The sequence below is a fragment of the Mixophyes fleayi genome, chromosome 4 (assembly GCF_038048845.1).
Source record: "Mixophyes fleayi isolate aMixFle1 chromosome 4, aMixFle1.hap1, whole genome shotgun sequence".
NCBI lineage: Eukaryota > Metazoa > Chordata > Amphibia > Anura > Limnodynastidae > Mixophyes > Mixophyes fleayi.
This window is the reverse complement of record NC_134405.1, coordinates 6,295,065-6,318,572: the sequence shown is the minus strand read 5'-3', so window position 1 is coordinate 6,318,572 and position 23,508 is coordinate 6,295,065. Positions and strand designations below refer to the sequence as shown.

At 43.3% G+C, this 23,508-nt stretch overlaps 1 protein-coding gene across 7 annotated transcripts in view; it reads left to right on the top strand.

Annotated features, from left to right (window-relative positions):
* Positions 1-21,335, top strand: part of LOC142150979 (uncharacterized) — a 536,473-nt gene extending 515,138 nt beyond the window's left edge. For 5 of the 7 annotated variants that reach the window (XM_075206197.1, XM_075206201.1, XM_075206195.1 and 2 more), the window contains one exon: positions 19,275-21,335. In XM_075206197.1, coding sequence (XP_075062298.1) covers positions 19,275-20,758 — 1,484 coding nt within the window. In that variant the 3' untranslated portion in view covers positions 20,759-21,335. The remainder of the gene's footprint in view (positions 1-19,274) is intronic. The other 2 variants (XM_075206202.1, XM_075206200.1) reach the window with 1 other exon arrangement.
* The last annotated feature ends 2,173 nt before the right edge of the window (positions 21,336-23,508 follow it).

The window sequence follows — 23,508 nt, the reverse complement described above, 5'->3', positions numbered from 1 at the left end:
TCCCTTCATCTCTGTATGGATAGAGATGGTCTGTACCTAACAACACACTGACATAGAGATCTTCCCTTCATCTCTGTATGGATAGAGATGGTCTGTACCCAACAACACACTTACATAGTGACCTTCCCTTCATCTCTGTATGGATAGAGATGGTCTGTACATAACAACACACTGACATAGATACCTTCCCTTCATCTCTGTATGGATAGAGATGGTCTGTACCCAACAACACACTGACATAGAGACCTTCCCTTTTTCTCTGTATGAGATAGAGATGGTCTGTACCTAACAACACACTGACATAGAGACCTTCCCTTCATCTCTGTATGGATAGAGATGGTCTGTACCTAACAACACACTGAAATAGAGACCTTCCCTTCATCTCTGTATGGATAGAGATGGTCTGTACCTAACAACACACTGTCATAGAGACCTTCCCTTCATCTCTGTATGGATAGAGATGGTCTGTACCCAACAACACACTGACATAGAGACCTTCCCTTCATGTCTGTATGGATAGAGATGGTCTGTACCTAACAACACACTGTCATAGAGACCTTCCCTTCATCTCTGTATGGATAGAGATGGTCTGTACCTAACAACACACTGACATAGAGACCTTCCCTTCATCTCTGTATGGATAGAGATGGTCTGTACCTAACAACACACTGACATAGAGACCTTCCCTTCATCTCTGTATGGATAGAGATGGTCTGTACCCAACAACACACATAGTGACCTTCCCTTCATCTCTGTATGGATAGAGATGGTCTGTACCTAACAACACACTGACATAGATACCTTCCCTTCATCTCTGTATGGATAGAGATGGTCTGTACCTAACAACACACTGACATAGAGACCTTCCCTTCATCTCTGTATGGATAGAGATGGTCTGTACCTAACAAGACACTGACATAGAGACCTTCCCTTCATCTCTGTATGGATAGAAATGGTCTGTACCCAACAACACACTGACATAGAAACCTTCCCTTCATCTCTGTATGGATAGAGATGGTCTGTACCCAACAACACACTTACATAGTGACCTTCCCTTCATCTCTGTATGGATAGAGATGGTCTGTACCTAACAACACACTGACATAGAGATCTTCCCTTCATCTCTGTATGGATAGAGATGGTCTGTACCCAACAACACACTTACATAGTGACCTTCCCTTCATCTCTGTATGGATAGAGATGGTCTGTACATAACAACACACTGACATAGATACCTTCCCTTCATCTCTGTATGGATAGAGATGGTCTGTACCCAACAACACACTGACATAGAGACCTTCCCTTTTTCTCTGTATGAGATAGAGATGGTCTGTACCTAACAACACACTGACATAGAGACCTTCCCTTCATCTCTGTATGGATAGAGATGGTCTGTACCTAACAACACACTGAAATAGAGACCTTCCCTTCATCTCTGTATGGATAGAGATGGTCTGTACCTAACAACACACTGTCATAGAGACCTTCCCTTCATCTCTGTATGGATAGAGATGGTCTGTACCCAACAACACACTGACATAGAGACCTTCCCTTCATGTCTGTATGGATAGAGATGGTCTGTACCTAACAACACACTGTCATAGAGACCTTCCCTTCATCTCTGTATGGATAGAGATGGTCTGTACCTAACAACACACTGACATAGAGACCTTCCCTTCATCTCTGTATGGATAGAGATGGTCTGTACCTAACAACACACTGACATAGAGACCTTCCCTTCATCTCTGTATGGATAGAGATGGTCTGTACCCAACAACACACTTACATAGTGACCTTCCCTTCATCTCTGTATGGATAGAGATGGTCTGTACCTAACAACACACTGACATAGATACCTTCCCTTCATCTCTGTATGGATAGAGATGGTCTGTACCTAACAACACACTGACATAGAGACCTTCCCTTCATCTCTGTATGGATAGAGATGGTCTGTACCTAACAAGACACTGACATAGAGACCTTCCCTTCATCTCTGTATGGATAGAGATGGTCTGTACCCAACAACACACTGACATAGAAACCTTCCCTTCATCTCTGTATGGATAGAGATGGTCTGTACCTAACAACACACTGACATAGAGACCTTCCCTTTATGTCTGTATGGATAGAGATGGTCTGTACCTAACAACACACTGACATAGAGACCTTCCCTTCATCTCTGTATGGATAGAGATGGTCTGTACCTAACAACACACTGACATAGAGACCTTCCCTTCATCTTTGTATGTATAGAGATGGTCTGTACCCAACATCACACTGACAAAGAGACCTTCCCTTCATCTCTGTATGGATAGAGATGGTCTGTACCCAACAACACACTGACATAGAGATCTTCCCTTCATCTCTGTATGGATAGAGATGGTCTGTACCCAACAACACACTTACATAGTGACCTTCCCTTCATCTCTGTATGGATAGAGATGGTCTGTACCTAACAACACACTGACATAGATACCTTCCCTTCATCTCTGTATGGATAGAGATGGTCTGTACCCAACAACACACTGACATAGAGACCTTCCCTTCATCTCTGTATGGATAGAGATGGTCTGTACCTAACAACACACTGACATAGAGACCTTCCCTTCATCTCTGTATGGATAGAGATGGTCTGTACCCAACAACACACTGACATAGAGACCTTCCCTTTTTCTCTGTATGAGATAGAGATGGTCTGTACCTAACAACACACTGACATAGAGACCTTCCCTTCATCTCTGTATGGATAGAGATGGTCTGTACCTAACAACACACTGAAATAGAGACCTTCCCTTCATCTCTGTATGGATAGAGATGGTCTGTACCCAACAACACACTGACATAGAGACCTTCCCTTCATGTCTGTATGGATAGAGATGGTCTGTACCTAACAACACACTGTCATAGAGACCTTCCCTTCATCTCTGTATGGATAGAGATGGTCTGTACCTAACAACACACTGACATAGAGACCTTCCCTTCATCTCTGTATGGATAGAGATGGTCTGTACCTAACAACACACTGACATAGAGACCTTCCCTTCATCTCTGTATGGATAGAGATGGTCTGTACCTAACAACACACTGACATAGAGACCTTCCCTTCATCTCGGTATGGATAGAGATGGTCTGTACCTAACAACACACTGACATAGAGACCTTCCCTTCATCTCTGTATGGATAGAGATGGTCTGTACCCAACAACACACTGACATAGAGACCTTCCTTTCATCTCTGTATGGATAGAGATGGTCTGTACCCAACAAAGACTGACATAGAGACCTTCCCTTCATCTCTGTATAGATAGAGATGGTCTGTACCTAACAACACACTGACATAGAGACCTTCCCTTCATCTCTGTATGGATAGAGATGGTCTGTACCCAACAAGACACTGACATAGAGACCTTCCCTTCATCTCTGTATGGATAGAGATGGTCTGTACCCAACAACACACTGACATAGAGATCTTCCCTTCATCTCTGTATGGATAGAGATGGTCTGTACCCAACAACACACTGACATAGAGACCTTCCCTTTATGTCTGTATGGATAGAGATGGTCTGTACCTAACAACACACTGACATAGAGACCTTCCCTTCATCTCTGTATTGATAGAGATGGTCTGTACCTAACAACACACTGACATAGAGACCTTCCCTTGATCTCTGTATATATAGAGATGGTCTGTACCCAACATCACACTGACATAGAGACCTTCCCTTGATCTCTGTATGGATAGAGATGGTCTGTACCCAACAACACACTGACATAGAGACCTTCCCTTCATCTCTGTATGGATAGAGATGGTCTGTACCCAACAACACACTGACATAGAGACCTTCCCTTTATCTCTGTATGGATAGAGATGGTCTGTACCCAACAACACACTGACATAGAGACCTTCCCTTTATCTCTGTATGGATAGAGATGGTCTGTACCTAACAACACACTGACATAGAGACCTTCCCTTCATCTCTGTATGGATAGAGATTGTCTGTACCCAACAACACACTGACATAGAGACCTTCCCTTCATCTCTGTATGGATAGAGATGGTCTGTACCCAACAACACACTGACATAGAGACCTTCCCTTCATCTCTGTATGGATAGAGATGGTCTGTACCCAACAACACACTGACATAGTGACCTTCCCTTCATCTCTGTATGGATAGAGATGGTCTGTACCTAACAACACACTGACATAGAGACCTTCTCTTCATCTCTGTATGGATAGAGATTGTCTGTACCCAACAACACACTGACATAGAGACCTTCCCTTCATCTCTGTATGGATAGAGATGGTCTGTACCCAACAACACACTGAGATAGAGACCTTCCCTTTATCTCTGTATGGATAGAGATGGTCTGTACCTAACAACACACTGACATAGTGACCTTCCCTTCATCTCTGTATGGATAGAGATGGTCTGTACCGCTCTCCTATTATCAGAGATGAAGTATTTTCAGTCATTTCACCCATCTGGTGCTTTTATATATAGTCTCCATATGTTGTATCTTCAGTGTAATTTACTGTCTTTCTAACTGCTAGTGGGCCGTGAGCAATTATGTGTCCGTAAGGTGCAGTTTTTCCCATAAAGGGTCTGACTAATTCTCTGTCCCTGTGTGTTATATTACATATCTTTCCAGAATTACCCCATAGAGTTACCCCATGTTTATGTGCAGCCTCCTGGCGATCAGGACTTCATACATGCGGCTGAGCTGTCACATCAGCTGCTACATAATCCTCATTATGCTCCGTGCTGCAGTCAGCAGAAGGCTGTTAGTAATAGCAGAGCTGGTTATTATAATGGCAGAGCTGTGAGAGACTTAATGCCCAGCCCAGATACACCCCATAGACCACAGAGGGGCTCACACACCATGACTAGCCCCCATCCCCCTCCTTCTACCCCCATTACCCCACATCCCCCTATTATCACCTCCTACCCAACCACCCCCTCACCAAGTGTCACTAACACATAGCTTGTCTAGTGCTGGAGACTAGCCCCCATCCCCCTCCTTCTACTCCCATTACCCCACATCCCCCTACTATCACCTCCTACCCAACCACCCCCTCACCAAGTGTCACTAACACATAGCTTGTCTAGTGCTGGAGACTAGCCCCCATCCCCTCCTTCTACCCCCATTACCCCACATCCCCCTACTATCACCTCCTACCCAACCACCCCTCACCAAGTGTCACTAACACATAGCTTGTCTAGTGCTGGAGACTAGCCCCCATCCCCTCCTACCCCATTACCCCACATCCCCCTACTATCACCTCCTACCCAACCACCCCTCACCAAGTGTCACTAATACATAGCTTCTCTAGTGCTGGAGACTAGCCCCCATCCCCCTCCTTCTACCCCCATTACCCCCTCTCCCTTACTCTCACCTCCTACCCAACCACCCCTCACCAAGTGCCACTAACACATAGCTTGTCTAGTGCTGGAGAGGGGTATATTTACTAAACTTTTGGTTTGAAAAAGTGGAGATGTTGCCTATAGCAACCAATCAGATTCTAGCTGTCATTTTGTGGAATGTACTAAATAAATGGTGACTGGAATCTGATTGGTTGCTATAGGCAACATCTCCACTTTTTCAAGCTCGCACTTTAGTAAATATATCCCCAGGAGTCCTTCCTACAGTCAAGCAAATAGACACCATTTGTTAGCATTATACTCTTTAGTTTACACATATAACATATTTATCATCATCATCTCTTTATTTATATAGCGCCACTAATTCCGCAGCGCTGTACAGAGAACTAATTCACATCAGTGTAACCCACAACGTCTCAGTCTCCCTCCAGCTCTCACAGGCAGGGTCCGCTCATCCTCATGTCTGTCTCCCTCGTATGATCTTGTTGTTATGTCTTAATATGAATCCTCCTCTACCTGATGTTATTAATCCTAGCTCGAGACCATCCATGGAAACGTTATTCTGCTTAATTGTATTCATGTCACTGTTATTATCTGTATCAGTCATAATACTTATTGTAGTCATGTTTGTCATTTATGTAAGATGACTGCCCGGCACTACGGAATCTGTGGCCCCTTGTAAATACTGGTGAGTACTTGGATAGTATGATCTGTAAGTTCCAGAACTGTCGCCCTACTCCTAGCAATGTAAGGAGCTGCTCCTACTCCTCATGTAGGATCTCCTACAGGCAGGGCTGCCAAGAGGAATTCAGGGCCCCGGTACAACAAATTGATGGGGCCCCCCCTTATAGTTGAGTAAGCAAAAAAGACGGTGCAAAATTTTTCAGGGGTGTGGTCACACAATTGGGGCCATGGCAATGCGCCATTGGGGCGTGGCTAGCACAACAAAATCACTAGGTCCTGAATTCCCCGGAGCGTGACATTTGTCCAAGCACTCCTGATTTTCAGGACATCTAGCACCCTGGTGTAGTATAGGAAGAATGCAGTCTGTACACAAAGAGTTTAGTCTTGGCCTGCGCCCACTTGGCTCACCAAACACTCACCAAACATTGGCATTGTCCCTACTAGAATTACAACATTTCACACACTATGCGGCTCTGTCCTACCAGTTCTTCTCACTTTTACCACATGTGGCTGCTGGTTTCTTTAGTTGTGGCTTGTCTGGATCCTGGAATGTTGGAGAACCTATTTGGAAAAAAAAATGGCTACATTTAGAAAATTACAGCCATTCCCACCGTTAAATCAATAGCATCCATGATTAATAATTAGGCCTTCCTCCAGCCCCAACATTAAAATAGTATTCCCATTACCCCGCAAACAAAATAGCAGCCATTAATTAGCCACCATCTACCTCACACACACTACATTGCCAAAAGCTCTGTGCCATCACACACACATAACTGTGCCCCTTTATCATCACCACGCTATGCCCCCTTATGATCACACTGTGCCCTCCATGCTGCTTGTCCCTCCTTTCTTTAACCCCCTGTGCCATGCTGCTTGTCCCTCCTTTCTTTAACCCCCTGTGCCATGCTGCTTGTCCCTCTTTTCTTTAACCCCCTGTGCCATGCTGCTTGTCCCTCTTTTCTTTAACCCCCTGTGCCATGCTGCTTGTCGCTCGTTTTTTAACCCCTCTGTGCCCCCCTCGTTTTTTAACCCCTCTGAGCCCCCCCTTGTTTTTTAACCCATCAGAGCCCCCCCTCGTTTTTTAATCCATCAGAGCCCCCCCTCGTTTTTTAACCCATCTGAGCCCCCCCTTGCTTTTTAACCCCTCTGAGCCCCCCTTGTTTTTTAACCCCTCTGAGCCCCCCTCATTTTTTAACCCCTCTGAGCCCCCCTTGTTTTTTAACCCATCAGAGCCCCCCCTCATTATTTAACCCCTCTGAGCCCCCCCTTGTTTTTTAACCCCTCTGAGCCCCCCTCATTTTTTAACCCATTAGAGCCCCCCCCATCTCCCGTTTTCCTCCCTGCACTTACCTTTTGTTCTCTCTTCTTTCTTGGTCTTCTCTGCTGCTCTGTGCTCCATTGCTCCAGACTGACTGAATGCTGGGTGTGACATGATGATGTCACACCCGGCATTCAGTCAGTATGGAGCACAGAGGAGCAGAGAGGAGGGATGCCGGCGCCACGATCACGTGAGTATGTTTTTTTTTTATTTGAACTACCCTGCTCCCCCCACCCAAAGACCGAGCCCCCCCCCCCCAAAAAAAAAAGAAAAAGAAAAGAAAAAAAATTTGTGCCGGGCCCCCTGACATGTCCGGGCCCGGGTAATTAGTACCCCCCCCCCCCTCTCGGCGCCCTGCCTACAGGGCTTTCACACCTCATATATCCTAATAAACTGTATTACACTGTGTGCAGGTTATGACTGACAGTCTTTCCAAGATGCTATCAGACCTGAGCAGGTCCGAGTCCTCTGCTCACATCTGCAGCGACCCACCTGCCCTTACCATAGACACCGATGGAGTCCATTAGATACTGCCCCTCACCATACACAGACATCTACATCATCAGGATCCCCTCCTACAACTCCTCCTCCATCCATTACTCTTCAAAACAGAGTGTCCTGATCCCCGCCCACTACTCCTCCCACACGCACCCTCATCCCCCTCCCACATGCACCCACCTCCCCATCCCACAAGCTATTTACACACCACCATTCCTACTATGCATTCACTTACACCAGGCCTGTCCAACCTGCGGCCCTCCAGATGTTGTGAAACTACAAGTCCCAGCATGCCCTTCCAGCTATCAACAGGTTGTCTACTGGTAAAGCATGCTGGGGCTTGTAGTTTCACAACATCTGGAGGGCCGCAGGTTGGACAGGCCTGACTTACACCATATCTCTGATGAAGTCCACAACCAGGACGAAACACGTTGGATTTTGAAGACCCCCACAACCAGCAGCATTGTGTCACCCAGCTCCTGCCCTCCCCATTACTTCAGGAGCTCTGCTGATCGCAGCCACTCGGCAGCAAATTCCCTGCACAGGTTACACAGCTCAGCCCACAGACACAGGATCACCCCATGTGACCTGTACTATAGCTGCCCCCACACTACCTAGTCACACATACCTAATCATTATACATTGTGCCCTACTACTGGTACCATCACCATTTTATTGTTTTTCCCACTGGTTAGATAGCTCCCATTATCCAACACATCCCTGATCCTCAACCGCTCTTGTAACATAGAGAAAGAAATATCACCACTTCCATCTTTTTTAGGGAGGATGCAAAACAACGTCCCCATTCTGTAACTCATCTCCCATCTTCTTCAACAGGACAATCTACTTCAGGACTTATCCACGGAGCAAGTGCACCAATACCCAACAAGAGGAATATAACCAAGTAACCACTTCACTCTGAAGGAACACCAAATATTAGCCACACTGGGACCATCCACCGAACTAAGAACAGGAAGACAAAGAACCAATCAAAAGGAACATCTCCCAACAACATCATCACTCAATTAAGAAGTAAGTGACAAACACATACAGCACCTCACCACCTACAGATCCCCCAGGGCACACCACACCACCTATAGATCCCTCCAGGTTACACCACACCACCACGAAACTGCTTCTGAATACAGAAGCATCCCACCTCATAATGAAATTCTTACAGCCGGCAGGTCTATTTATAACCTGGGGCTTGCGTCACTGACAGCGTGGGAATGTTGAAGTCAGTGTCACTTTCCCACGCTGTCAGAGATGCAAGCCCCAGGTTATAAATAGACCTGTGCTGATGGCGGAGACATCCACCTGAATCATGAAGTGTTGAGAGGTGTCAGGCTGCTTGAGGATGGTGGCTGACGTGAAGGCCTCCATCAGGTTATTGTTGGCGTACACAGCTTCTGGCAGCCATTGTTTATGATTACTGTCTTTCCTGTGAAGGGCCGTTATCGGGGCTACCACCATGAAGTAATTTCTTATTAACTGCAGATAGTATCTTGAAAATCCCACATATTAATGGGTGGCGCGGAGGCCAATAGGCAGTGGTCAATCTTTGATGGCCTAGATTTTTACCAGATCCATTTCCAGCCCTGTGCCCAATATGATGTATCTGAGGAAAGGTAGAGAGGTCTGCTCAAACTGACATTTCTTTAGCACTAACAGTTGGGGGACACTGTGGACCATGGGGTATAGAGGGTGCTGTGGAGTCAAGGTACTACAAACTTGGCTAGCCTGCTCCCTCCACTCTGTGTTCCTCCTCCGGCCGGAAATACTCAGTTTTTTCAGAAGTGCCCTTTGAAGTAGGGCACTTTATTAGTAGGTAGCTAAGTTAGTTAATATTTAAAATTATATTTTTTTGCCTGCATTCTTGTCAATAGTCGCGGCATTCAGCCTGTGAACGCCACGGACACAGACAGGGAGAGCGCCTGCTGGCGCTTTACTGCTGCCCCCCTGTCAGGATGTGGACCTCCAGGAAAAGGGTCACCTGCCACCGGAGAGGCCTGGGCACCGCCCTGGTGGTCACAGCTGATGTTTACCAGTCTCCCATGTGTAGGGGCGACGGAGCTGATGCGATTCTTGCCCTGTATGTGTCTTTGGCTATACCTCGGCTGGACAGACAGTGATGGAGCTGTTAAGGTATTGGGACATTTTTGTGGTGAGGAGCTGTCACCAGAGCACAGTCCTCACCAGTTTAGACTGTAGGTATGGGCAGCCATATTCCTCAGAGGCGGGCTGAGGAAGAGGAGGTGCGGTTCCTCCCACTGTATTTCCCGGACTCTGCAGTTTCAGCGCTATTTTCTGCACTGTGTTACAGTGTCCCGGAGGAGGGAGAACAGTTAGATGTCTCTGGGTCATATCTGTGATATTCTGACTGTGTGATTGTGCTGTTGTATTACTTTACACTCTGCATCTAAGCCAGGCTCTTCTCCCTCTATCCTCCCATTCTGATATTCAGGGTGTAGTATATATAATATTGCTCTACTGATCTCCCCTTACAGGAGGAGAGGGAAATTTGTGACGATCAGAGTTCGAGGACATTTCAGGAAATTGAGGACCTCATTTTAGACAAAAAAACAGATGCAAAGTTTCAGATGCCTAAACGGTATTGGATGTATTATCTTTTTCCGGATGTGGAAATGGGTTCTTGGGAGATGCACCATAGTGTGGATGCCCCTCTGGCTAATTTGGCTAAATCTACTATTATCCCTTTGCCTAGTTCTGCTAGCTTAAAGAATATCTCTGACAGGAAATGCAAAGGCATTCACAAATCCATTTATTTGGCTTCCGGTCAAATTTTCTTGAAAATTTCAACTGGAGATCCTGGCAAAATGGTCGAGCTTGAATCCTCTATTCGAGGGCACTCCCTTTGCTTATCAGCGGAGACGCGTCGTTCTCTATTGCGGTTACTTCGGTCAGGAAATCTGATTCAGGAGTGCAACTTGGTGTCGTGGGACTGGACGTTGTGACAACAGACGCCAGTCTCTCAGGCTGGGGGCGCTGGCTCTGCATCTTCAATTGCCTGGTCCCGAGAGGAAGCTTGTCTACCCAGAAATGCATTAGAGCTGAGAGCCATTTTCAATGTGCTAACTCAGGCCCAGGAGATTTTGCGGTTCCGGCCTGTCAAGATACAGTCAGACAAAGTCACTGCAGTGACTTATATCGGACGGCCTTCTGGTGTATGATGTACGGAAGCGTGGCTGCCCAGCCACTAAACAAATGGCCTCTTGATGGATAACAGTGACTATTCATCAGGCTTATATCTCTGCTGGTGCGTCAGTTCCAGGGGGTCTTACTGCCCCTTTCACTAGGTTGGTTAGTGCTTCTTGGGCGACGCAGGACGGGGCCTCGGTTGAGCAGGTGTGCCGGGCTGCTACTTGGTCTTCCGTCCACACATTTACAAAATGTTACCGTTTTCATGTCTTTGCTTCTAAAGACACAAGTTTTGGTTGTAAAGTTTTACGTGCTGCTCAGTCTGAGCATTTCCACCCATCGGGGCAGCTTGGGAACGTCCACATGGTCCGCAGTGTCCCTCAACTCTTTAGAGAAAAGAAGATTTTTGTACTTACCGTAAAATCTGTTTCTTTAAACACAGTTGGGGGACACTGCGCTCCCACTCTTTTGTTGTTTCTTACAGTTTTGTGGTTTGTTCTGTTGGTTGAGTTTCACACTCTCTTGCGGTTTGGTTAGTTGAATAATCTGAGTATTTCCGGCCGGAGTTGGGGCATAGAGGAGAGGGAGCAGGCTAGACAAGTTTGTAGTGCCTTTACTCCACAGCGCCCTCTATACCCCATGGTCGGCAGTGCCCACCAACTGTGTTTAGAGAAATAGATTTTAATGTATAAATTATAAAAATCTTATTTTATCCAATTTGAGCACCTCTTTCACCTATTGCTGCTGGGTGATTAAAACGTTATCCAGGTAAAGTACGACACATGAGTACAGGAGGTCTCTGAATACATCAGTGAAGCAGGATACATTTTTAAGAATGTCTCATGTTAAACAAAATGAATCCTGGATAAGATTGGGGAACGAAGTGTATATAATAAGTGGAGTTAATCAAGTTCTTACAAAGCTCTGCGACCGACATTTTGGCATTCAGGTGAGTTTTGGGTTATAGTTGTTGATCCTTGGTGGGGACTGCTGGCCTTGGAGTCAGGGAGGATCCCCAGTTTGGGGATAATGATTTGACTTTGATCTACTAATTTAGCATAAAGAGGTTTGGTCCGTTATCACTTAAACAGCTGGAAAGGGAAGCACCATTTATATTTGTAGTTATGAGCTCATAGCATTTTGATGATCTCCTGCATTTCATATCATTTCAACTCAGTTAATTTCTTAAGAATTTTTAAAGGTTCCTTCATGTCAGTGACAGGGCGGTCATGGGTGACAATCATCATTCTTTCTTTTGCTTTATAGTAATACAAATAGACTGTAATTTATCTGGGATTTTGCTGTTTTTGGCTTTGCTCTCGGTTTTATGCACTATGTCCAGCACACTCGCTGTCTCCTAAAGATTAGGACGTACATGAGAATGCCATGAGAGACTATGTCTGTATGGGGTCTGGGCCACCTCTAATCTGGATATTATTTCTCCTGGACCTGGTTTACAACCCTCCTTATACTGTATGGATTGTTTCTATATCTGTGTCAATAATAGTCTGTGACTGACAGCTCATCCGTCTTATTTTCAAGGTCGTAGTAGCCAGTTATCCCAGGGATTTCAGGCCACGGTGAATGGGCTAGGGTTAGTTGGTATATGGTAAGGTGAATCCACGCAGCAAGTTTCCCTGCTGTAGTGTCATCAGCGTGTCTTAGCCTAGTGCTGGTAGTGGCTTTTTCGGTGGGACCCCATGATGTTTGTCCCCCTGAAATTCCCACTACCAGCCTAGTGTATGTTTCATTCTAACACACTAATGAGGTTCCCCATCAGCACGTATCTTCCACCGGGGTCGAGCACCCACAACACACAGTCTTATCTGCTGGTGTTTCCACCTCTACATACTACGTGAGTTACATGTAACCCCCTTACTGTACTTGTCCTATGTCTGACCTGCCCCTTCCCTCCCCCTCTGTAAGTGTACAGGGCAGTAAGTGTACGATGCATCTACCTCTACATAGGACTTACACTTATGTATTTGTCGTGTCCATGCGCAGTACGGAAATGTGTATTTTATTCCCAAATATCTGCACTTCCAACTCTACACAAGACCCTCAGTGTTTTATATCTAATAGGGTACATGTCTAGTCTGTGATGTTTATTATAATTATTATATTTATTCCTAGACCACTGAGCTGTGAGGAACCAGAGAATATTTTGCTAGAAGTCATCTGAAGGTGAAACCTGTTCTGTGTAAATCACTGATTCCCTGAGGATGGACAAGGACAGGAGTGAGAGAATATTAAATCTCACCCTGGAGATCATCTACCTGCTGACTGGAGAGGTGAGGGATTCTGGGAATGTCACAGTGACATCATTCTTACTGCTATAAATAAAACAGGGACATGACTGGAGAGGTGAGGGATTCTGGGAATGTCACAGTGACATCATTCTTACTGCTATAAATAAAACAGGGACATGACTGTAGAGGTGAGGGATTCTGGGAATGTCACAGTGACATCATTCTTACTGCTATAAATAAAACAGGGACATGACTGGAGAGGTGAGGGATTCTGGGAATGTCACAGTGACATCATTCTTACCGCTATAAATAAAACAGGGACATGACTGGTTAGGTGCTGTTGACCCTGTAAGGTCTACTGTGTGTAATATGTACGGCGCTATGGAAACCTTGTAGCGCCATTATAAATAAAGGTTAATAACAAAGTCTGTTTAATTCTTTGGTGTGTTTTTATTGTATAGTGTATCCTTCCCATGATCCTCTCCTCTCTGGCTCACAGGATGGTGACCATTCTCACGCTGGTACTTTCTGCTCTGCCTCAGTCGTCTCCCCCTGAACAGCTGTAAATGAGCAGCAGGTAGACAGTCTCAGAAAGAAGTATCAGTCCCACAATATTCACAGATATTGGGATATATTACATTGGCCGCAGTATGTTGTTTTTTTTCTATCACTAACTGATACTTTGTAACTGAGTTTTACGATTCTGGGATGATTTCCATTTTCTGGAGTTTTTATTAAAGGTTCAAGAGATACAAGAAATGCTTATTTTTCAATAATTGGCTGTAACTGTTTCCTATATGCACTGACCATTACAGTGTATATATCACTTACCTCTCCTACTATCTTTCAAAGGTCGGCCATTCTGAGCCCCCACTTTAAACTCATCTTACTGTTTGCACTGATTTATCCAAGCAGATGATAGATCCATGGGGGCCGGCTGTAGATAGAGGACTCAGATAGGTGGGCTCACTGAAGATGTCCGGAGCTGCAGGAGGATGGGGTGCGGCATATCGATGCTGAATATCCCGACACTTACCCTGACATGATGATTCCGTAGGGCTTCTTTCCGATGATTACCGTTCACGACTAATGTTATAAGCGACTTGAACCAATCACGAAGAAGTAATAAGCCGGCTCTCCTTCATGAAGTCATTCACCATGGCGACGGGATTATCGCTGCTGTTAATGGTGTAATGTAAGTATGCGCCTATGTACAATGTAGAAGGCTTTGTAAAGTACATTGTACATAGGCGCATACTTATATTACCCCATTAACAGCAGCGATAATCCCATCACCATGGTGAATGACGTCATGAAGGGGAGCCGGCTTATTAGTTCTTTGTGATTGGTTCAAGTGATCGTCGGTAAGGAGCCCTTTGGAATCATCATGTCGGGGTATTCGGCATCGATATGCTGACTACCACGGCTGCATCAGAGGTGAATGCTATATACACTCCAATTTCCTGTATATAGGAAATAGTTAATATAGGATATGGGTTGTAATGATAAAATAGAACATTATTGTTTATTTTCCACAATTAACCTCTAAATAAAATTCCAAATATGTGGATTTTTATTCACCTGGATATCTCTCTCCATACACAGGATTACACAGCAGTGATAAAGAGACCTGGTGAGTGTGTGACACCCAGGAGCCGCCCCTGTGTGTCAGGAGGATTGAGCAGGGCCCAGAGCCCCATCACGGTGCCTGAACCTCACTCACTGATATGTGAGGGAAACATTGACCAGAAGATCCTGGAACTGACCAACAAGATCATTCAGCTGCTGACTGGAGAGGTGTCTGCTGGGTATGGGACATTATATAGTAACATTATGGGATGTGTCTGGATGATGACTATGTCATTGTGTATGTCAGGTTCCTATAAAGTGTCAGGACGAGGAGTGGGAGAAATTAGAAGGACCCAACGGTCTGTACGAGGACGTGAGGATGGAGAATCACCGGCCCCTCACATCACAGGGTAAGAGGAGACTTTCATTTATTGTAAAAGAAGGGAGCAGTTTTGAGGGCCATCTAGATACACATCATCTGATAATCATATATAAGCAATGTACTCAGTCACTGTGTGTTCCCTACAGATGGATCCAGTAACAGAAAAACCCCAGAGAGAGATCTCTGTCCTCTTTATTCACAGGATTGTACACAGGAAAATCCCAGGATCCCACAGGAGTATCAGGTAGATTTTAGGATCTCACCAAATCCTAAAATTACTTTTAATTATACATTCTGTAAAATAGCTGTATGGATCTAACACAGATATTCTTCTGTTTTATATCATTTTATGATACTTCTATTTTGTGGGTTATTTAGGATGATGTCCTGACTGATATTAAAGTAGAAATTACAGATGGAGAGGAAGAGACGTATGTGAGGGGTGATCAGCAGTGTAAGGAGGAGGAAATCCCTACAGATATCAGCACAGGTGAGTAATAAACACTTATTACAGAAAAGAGTGGGTGTTTCAGGTTGAATGAGGTTCTTTCGGTTTCAAAGAGTTAATGACTCATGAATGCAAGATTTATTGTGACGTTTACCTTTATTTTTAAGATAAATATAACATAAAAGAAAAAGTAAATACTTAGCTTCCAATATGTTCTCTGGCTGCATTCCAGTTTTATACTCAGAGAACAAAGGGTCTTGGAATCAACTTACATATAAGGGTATGAATATATTTTCAGACTTGCTGTTGGTACATTACTGATAAGAAAGAATATATTCTCGCTCATGTGCAGAAGCATCTGAGACAACACCCTGGTATATGTGGAGATGTCTCGGCCCAGCTTTTGATCAGAGAAGCATTTTACAATACACACAGAAAAGTATGAATACAACAAAAATAGAGCTGAATGGCCATTTTGATGGGCCTGTCACAGTCACATACTCAGCTTATTTTGTCAATATAACAGTAATTCTACACCCTCCTGTCAGTAAAAACTAATGAGGATAAAGTATCTGCCCAATGGGACAGTCAGGAGCCAACAGCCCTTATTAGACTCCTGTTCTCCTCCCTTTATATCATTGTGTGCTATCAGCCTAGAGATCTGACCAGTCTCATCCTCACATCATATCATTGTGCGCTACCAGCCCTGAGATCTGACCAGTCTCCTCCTCACATCATATCATTGTGTGCTACCAGCCCAGAGATCTGACCAGTCTCCTCCTCACATATCATTGTGTGCTACCAGCCCAGAGATCTGACCAGTCTCCTCCTCACATCATCTCACTGTGTGCTAACAGCCCAGAGATCTTCCCAGTCTCCTCCTCACATCATATCATTGTGTGCTACCAGCCCAGAGATCTGACCAGTCTCCTCACATCATATCATTGTGTGCTACCAGCCCAGAGATCTGACCAGTCTCCTCTTCACATCATATCATTGTGTGCTACCAGCCCAGAGATCTGACCAGTCTCCTCCTCACATATCATTGTGTGCTACCAGCCCAGAGATCTGACCAGTCTCCTCTTCACATCATATCATTGTGTGCTACCAGCCCAGAGATCTGACCAGTCTCCTCCTCACATCATATCATTGTGTGCTACCAGCCCAGAGATCTGACCAGTCTCCTCCTCACATCATCTCACTGTGTGCTAACTGCCCAGAGATCTGACCAGTCTCCTCCTCACATCATATCATTGTGTGCTACCAGCCCAGAGATCTGACCAGTCTCCTCCTCACATCATCTCACTGTGTGCTAACAGCCCAGAGATCTTCCCAGTCTCCTCCTCACATCATATCATTGTGTGCTACCAGCCCAGAGATCTGACCAGTCTCCTCCTCACATCATATCATTGTGTGCTACCAGCCCAGAGATCTGACCAGTTTCCTCCTCACATCATATCATTGTGTGCTCCCAGCCCAGAGATCTGACCAGTCTCCTCCTCACATCATATCATTGTGTGCTACCAGCCCAGAGATCTGACCAGTCTCCTCCTCACATCATATCATTGTGTGCTACCAGCCCAGAGATCTGACCAGTCTCCTCCTCATATCATATCATTGTGTCCTACCAGCCCAGAGATCTGACCAGTCTCCTCCTCACATCATATTATTGTGTGCTACCAGCCCAGAGATCTGACCAGTCTCCTCCTCACATCATATCATTGTGTGCTACCAGCCCAGAGATCTGACCAGTCTCCTCCTCACATCATATCATTGTGTGCTACCAGCCCAGAAATCTGACCAGTCTCCTCCTCACATCATATCATTGTGTGCTACCAGCCCAGAGATCTGACCAGTCTCCTCACACTGTCTGGTGTAGCTCATGGGATGTCAGAGTGCAACGACACCATGAATTTACTCATGTACATCCTGTACAGTAGATCCTGGGATACTACCCATAATTCTCTCTCTATTACCACGTGTCATTACTCATTATCTTCCCTGTGTAAGAATCCAGAAATATTCTATCCTTGGCTATATAGTAGCAATGTAATGCTAATGCAAAATATGAGATTATCCCCCTTCCTCTAAGATCACATACACCCCATCACAAAGTACACTAAACACAAATTCCACCTTCTGACACACGGATCTATAACCACACACACACATAATTGTACTATCTACGTGCTTGGATGCTCTTCATCTGCTGAGCTTAGTCTGTACCCTGCTCTGCCCTTATACTTTACTATGTACTGTTGCCCATCTGTGTCCTGCTCCGTTCTCCTACTCTGTCCTGATGCTCTCCTCTGCTCTGTACAATGGTGTAAGACCTAAGAGTAGTGTAAACTTATATCCAGGACTCACTGCTGATTTAATCTACGTCCACTCTACTTTGAGGCTCTAGTGTTTGTATGTGAGGACAGTGTCTAGTTTGAAATGTCCCTGGCTAATGAGTCTTCCTGCCCTAGGATCCTGGCTGGGCATTGTGTAAAGTCTAAAATTAAAATAAAAAAATATACAATGCTGAGGACAGAAACGCTACTACTTCTACAACATATAGATACTATGGGCCTGATTTAGTCGGAGGGAATTTAGGCTTAACTCGTAAATGTAAATTTCATCCTGTAATTTACACAGTATTCCAAGTCACACAAATCTTTAGATCGTGCAACTCAGAATACTGTGCAAATTGTACAAACACCTCTTTATCTGCCTTATGGGCCGGTGTGCATGATACACTTAATTGTATCAGTCACAGTGACCCTGTAAGGCATATTAATGAATAAGAAAATTAATGTAAAAAATAAATTGTGCTTCTTCCCCCACTAACAGCACTCGGGTTAGTTAAGCTGTTTGGGAGGGGGTGCAAATCTGTTTTTTAAAATGTAATAATTTTTTTAAATCTTTTTTAACACAACAAGGTCTGTTGCACCAGCAGAAAGCACCCGCAACAGATCCGTCTCCTAAAGACCTATTTGCAGCTTGCTTTCAACTCCACATAGCATGTAAAGTGCTTGAACACACCTTTACATTGCTAGGCTCGCCCACTAACTTCCCCGTTCCACCTCTCTAACCGCAGAGAGGTGCAAGGAGGAGATCCGTCTCAGTCAGAATACAAGCTGAGACGGATCCTTGGCTAAAAGTGCTGTTTATACTGATTAGCTGGAATTGTGTCCAACTCTAAATCAGGCCCTATATGTTTTATAGTTAAAGAACATAATTTATTGGCACCATCATATACATTTCTTATTATACAATAACCAGTTTCTGTTTGGTGCACTAATTAAGGTAACAAACCACACACAACGGCTAAGTAACTGCAGAACTTATTTGTGGTTATTACAGTGTGTAAAGTCTGCATTTTGGCTGGAGTTGATGAATCTGGATGTGATCTGTGTGTCACTGTTGCTGGGTCTATGCATTGTGCTTGATGCAGTTTTATTATTATCATAAAGTGTTTGTAGTTTGCAAATTAAAATTAAACATCTGAACATTTCAACTTACTCATAGTATGAAAATGTTGGGCTTTTTAATGTTAATTTAAAATAAGTCTGTTTCCATACATTTATTCTGTTTTCAGCAGATGGATGCAAACACAGGAATATCTCCGAAGGAAAGTTCATTGTTTCAACAGATTGTGAAATAGAAGATAACATCACACAAGAGTCTCCTGGAGAAAACCCCATTGCCCTAAATATACATCCAATACTTCACAGAGCAGATAAATCATCTGATCCCTCTGATCATGAGGAATATTTTCCTGCTAACAAAAGCTTTACAGTTACATTATCTCTTCATAAAAAGCAGATCACGCACAGCCGTAAGAAACCATTTCCATGTTCTGAGTGTGGGAAATGTTTTACACGCAAATCAAATCTTTTTGTACATCATAGAACTCACACAGGTGAGAAACCATTTCCATGTTCTGAGTGTGGGAAATGTTTTGCACAAAAAGTAGAAATGATTAGACATCAGAGAACTCACACAGTTGAGAAACCATTTCCGTGTTCTGAGTGTGGGAAATGTTTTGCACAGAAATCAGAAATGATTAGACATCAGAGAACTCACACAGGTGAGAAACCATTTCCTTGCGCTGAGTGTGGGAAATGTTTTGCAGGTAAATCATCTCTTGTTCAACATCAGAAAACTCACACAGGTGAGAAGCCAGTGCCATGTACTGAGTGTGAACAATGGTTTATAAACAAATCAAACCTTATTAGACATCAGAGAACTCACACAGGTGAGAAACCATTTCCCTGCTCTGAGTGTGGGAAATGTTTTGCACAGAAAGCAGAAATGATTAAACATCAGAGAACTCACACAGGTGAAAAACCATTTACATGTTCTGAGTGTGGCAAATGTTTTACACAAAAATCAAATCTTTTTCAACATCGGAGAACTCACAGAGGTGAGAAACTATTTCCTTGCTCTGAGTGTGGGAAATATTTTGCAGGTAAATCATCTCTTGTTCAACATCAGAAAACTCACACAGGTGAGAAGCCAGTGCCATGTACTGAGTGTGAACAATGGTTTATAAACAAATCAAACCTTATTAGACATCAGAGAACTCACACAGGTGAGAAACCATTTCCCTGCTCTGAGTGTGGGAAATATTTTGCAGTTAAATCATCTCTTGTTGAACATCAGAAAACTCACACAGGTGATAAGCCATTGCCATGTACTGAGTGTGGGAAATGTTTTATAAACAAATCAAAACTTATTAGACATCAAAGAACTCACACAGGTGAGAAACCATTTCCTTGCTCCGAGTGTGGGAAATATTTTGCAGCTAAATCATCTCTTGTTGAACATCACAGAAATCACACAGGTGAAAAACCATTTTCATGTTCTGAGTGTGGGAAATGTTTTACACAGAAATCAAATCTTATTGATCATCATAGAACTCACACAGGTGAGAAACCATTTTCTTGCTCTGAGTGTGGGAAATATTTTGCAGGTAAATCATCTCTTGTTCAACATCGGAAAATTCACACAGGACAAAAGCAATTGGATATGAAACAAGGTTGCTGCGATACTCCAAATATTGTGAAATCAGTTGATTAAAATAGATGATATAGCAGTACATAGCTTGGCGCTCAAAACAGTCCAAACATTTACTGACCCAGGTGCTCACCTCAAGCCAGATGTAAATCATGCTGAATAAAACGGGCGGCACTCAAGGATTTGAGCCAGAGATAAAGTGTCAAAAATTAATTTTAATCCATAATGTACAATGTTTCAGTTAATCCAAAACGTTCATCAGTGATAGCATACTCAATAATGAATTTAATAAGGTAATATATAGACGTGTGTTACTCATCCAGGTGCAAGAGTTTAGCGTGAATATCCACCATTTCGCGTTAGCAGTTAGCGTGCTGGTGAAATCTGGAAACTAAACTATGACAACCAATGAAACCCAATAGGGAAGAGAGAAAAGGACATGTGATTAATCTCTGGAAGAGTCCCGTGCGTGTTAAGGAGTCAGCGATCAAGACGCTGTGAGATAGAGAAAGTGTGAGTATAAGTAATCCCTTTATTCGCAGCTTGTAACAATGTAAAGATAAAGAAATGTGTTCAAATAAGTGAATACAGAACCTATTGTTTCCACAGCTAAAGGTTGTGGATACACAAATAAATTGATGATTGGGTAATACTTATATTTGGGAAGATCATTTATCTCTTCTTCAAGCCAAGAAAAGATTCCAGTCACAATATTCAATTATACATGGTACATGGGAAAAGAAGAAAATATGTAGACATAACGTCATTTTGTAATATAACAATCCTTTTGTATGTGTTCAGGGGAATAATTTTTGTTAGCATAAGATTTTTTTCGATATGGAGATTGTATAGGATATAAAACCATTGAAAACAAAAAAATTAAAAATTACACAATTTACCCACAATGGCATTACATATAAAATTGATCAATTCATTACATGTAATGCAAAAAATCTTATATATATTTTAGAATGTTGTTGCAGATTACTATATGTAGGGAAAACATCTAGACCACTGAAAGAAAGAATATCAGAACATTTATATAATATTAAAACAGGAAAAGACACATTCTGTAAACAAATCCATAATTGTTCTATGAAGATTTTTGTAGCATACAAGTGGTCAATCAGTTGGAAACAGAAATTTAGAAAAAATGTTAGTGACATGAGAAATGACGAATGTATAAATTAAATGCTCTTGTCCCTTATGGTCTAAATAAGGAGTTTGAAATAAAATGGGTTTTTTTAAGTTGATTATGTTGCTTTGTTGTCTTTTTTTCACTTTTCAGATGTAGGATTATAATTCCTGCAAATCCACAACAATTATTATTAATATTATTGTGAAATAAACATAATTCATTGTAATTGATCTCACGATACCATCATACATTGTAATTTCTATTATATGCACATCAGAGATCTAAATTATTTAAATGACATTTACATGTCCCTGTATGTACTTTTATTTTTGTATTTTTACTTTCTTATTTTTTCTTTCATGTTTTTCTAATGGAAGACCATTTATAATATATTCAACATGACAGCCTTGTAATAATATGTTTTTATTATAATGCAAAAGTCTAACTACCATTGACTCTGTTTTGCATAATACTGTATAGTTAAGTTGATTCCTGATGTGGAACGCAGAAGAACTGTCTATAATATAAAAGGAGCAATGAATAAAGTTTATTGAAATTTCTGACCATTTCCGGTGCAAAAACGAAGGTGAACCGCAAACCGGAAGTGACTATACCGAGGCATGGAACACAAGAGTGTTCCCACACTTCCTGTTTCAGCAATTTGAAATGTTAAAATTAATGTATACAAAAATCTTTGCGGACCATCTTAAAAGGATTTTTCATCTATGTGTAATGAAATCTTTATTTATAATCACCTAAAGTAGATATATCAGGGGGGTGTCTTCCCCTAACAAGATACACAATAGCATCTATTTTCCTTAGGAAAGGGCGCACTTCGTAAGAGGGGGGGGGGGCAATAAGGAGAAAATGGTAATCTTACTGAATATGAGGAAAATACTGTCACGGGCACTAGGAGTCTTTACCCAGTATCACCCGCTGATGGTCTTATCAGAGCAGTAGAGTTGGTATATGATACTCTGATGGCAGGGTGATAATGGAACTGGAAACAGCAGATGGTTAGAGAATGCTCAGAAAGTCTATGACTAGCAGCACAGGTAAACAATAGGTAACTGAACACGAGGGTCTGGATGGACAAGGACACGTGAGGGTAGTCAGTGGTCTGCGCACGGCAAGTTGTACCACTGCTATAGTGAGAAGGAATGTCCAGGAGTAATAAGGAGGTGGAAGTCAGCGGTCTGCGTATAGCAAGTTGTACCGCTGTCTGTAGTGAAGGAATGGAATCCAGATGAAGGTAACGGGGAAGTCAGTGGTCTGCGTGTAGCAAGTTGTACCACTGCTTATGTGAGAGGATATATGCAACTGGTGACACAGGGAAACAGGAATCAGTGGTCTGCCTCTAGCAAGTTGTACCACTGAATATATATGTGAGGAAGGACACGAGGAGATAAATGCTATGCAGAGTCTACACGGGTACACTGAACTTGATCCCACGTTGAACTGCACACAATAATAATAATGAACAGCACTGCACAGATAAACAAAGTCACTAGAATAGTCCAGCAAAAGGAAACACAGTCAATAATAGCAATAGTCTCAGAGGGTGGAAACTCCGGAGGAGAACAACTCAGTCCAGATGGATATGCAATACACCAGCACAGTCAATGAGAAGTATGCATACCGTGGTTCAGATGAGCAGGCTGTTAGAGATAGCTGC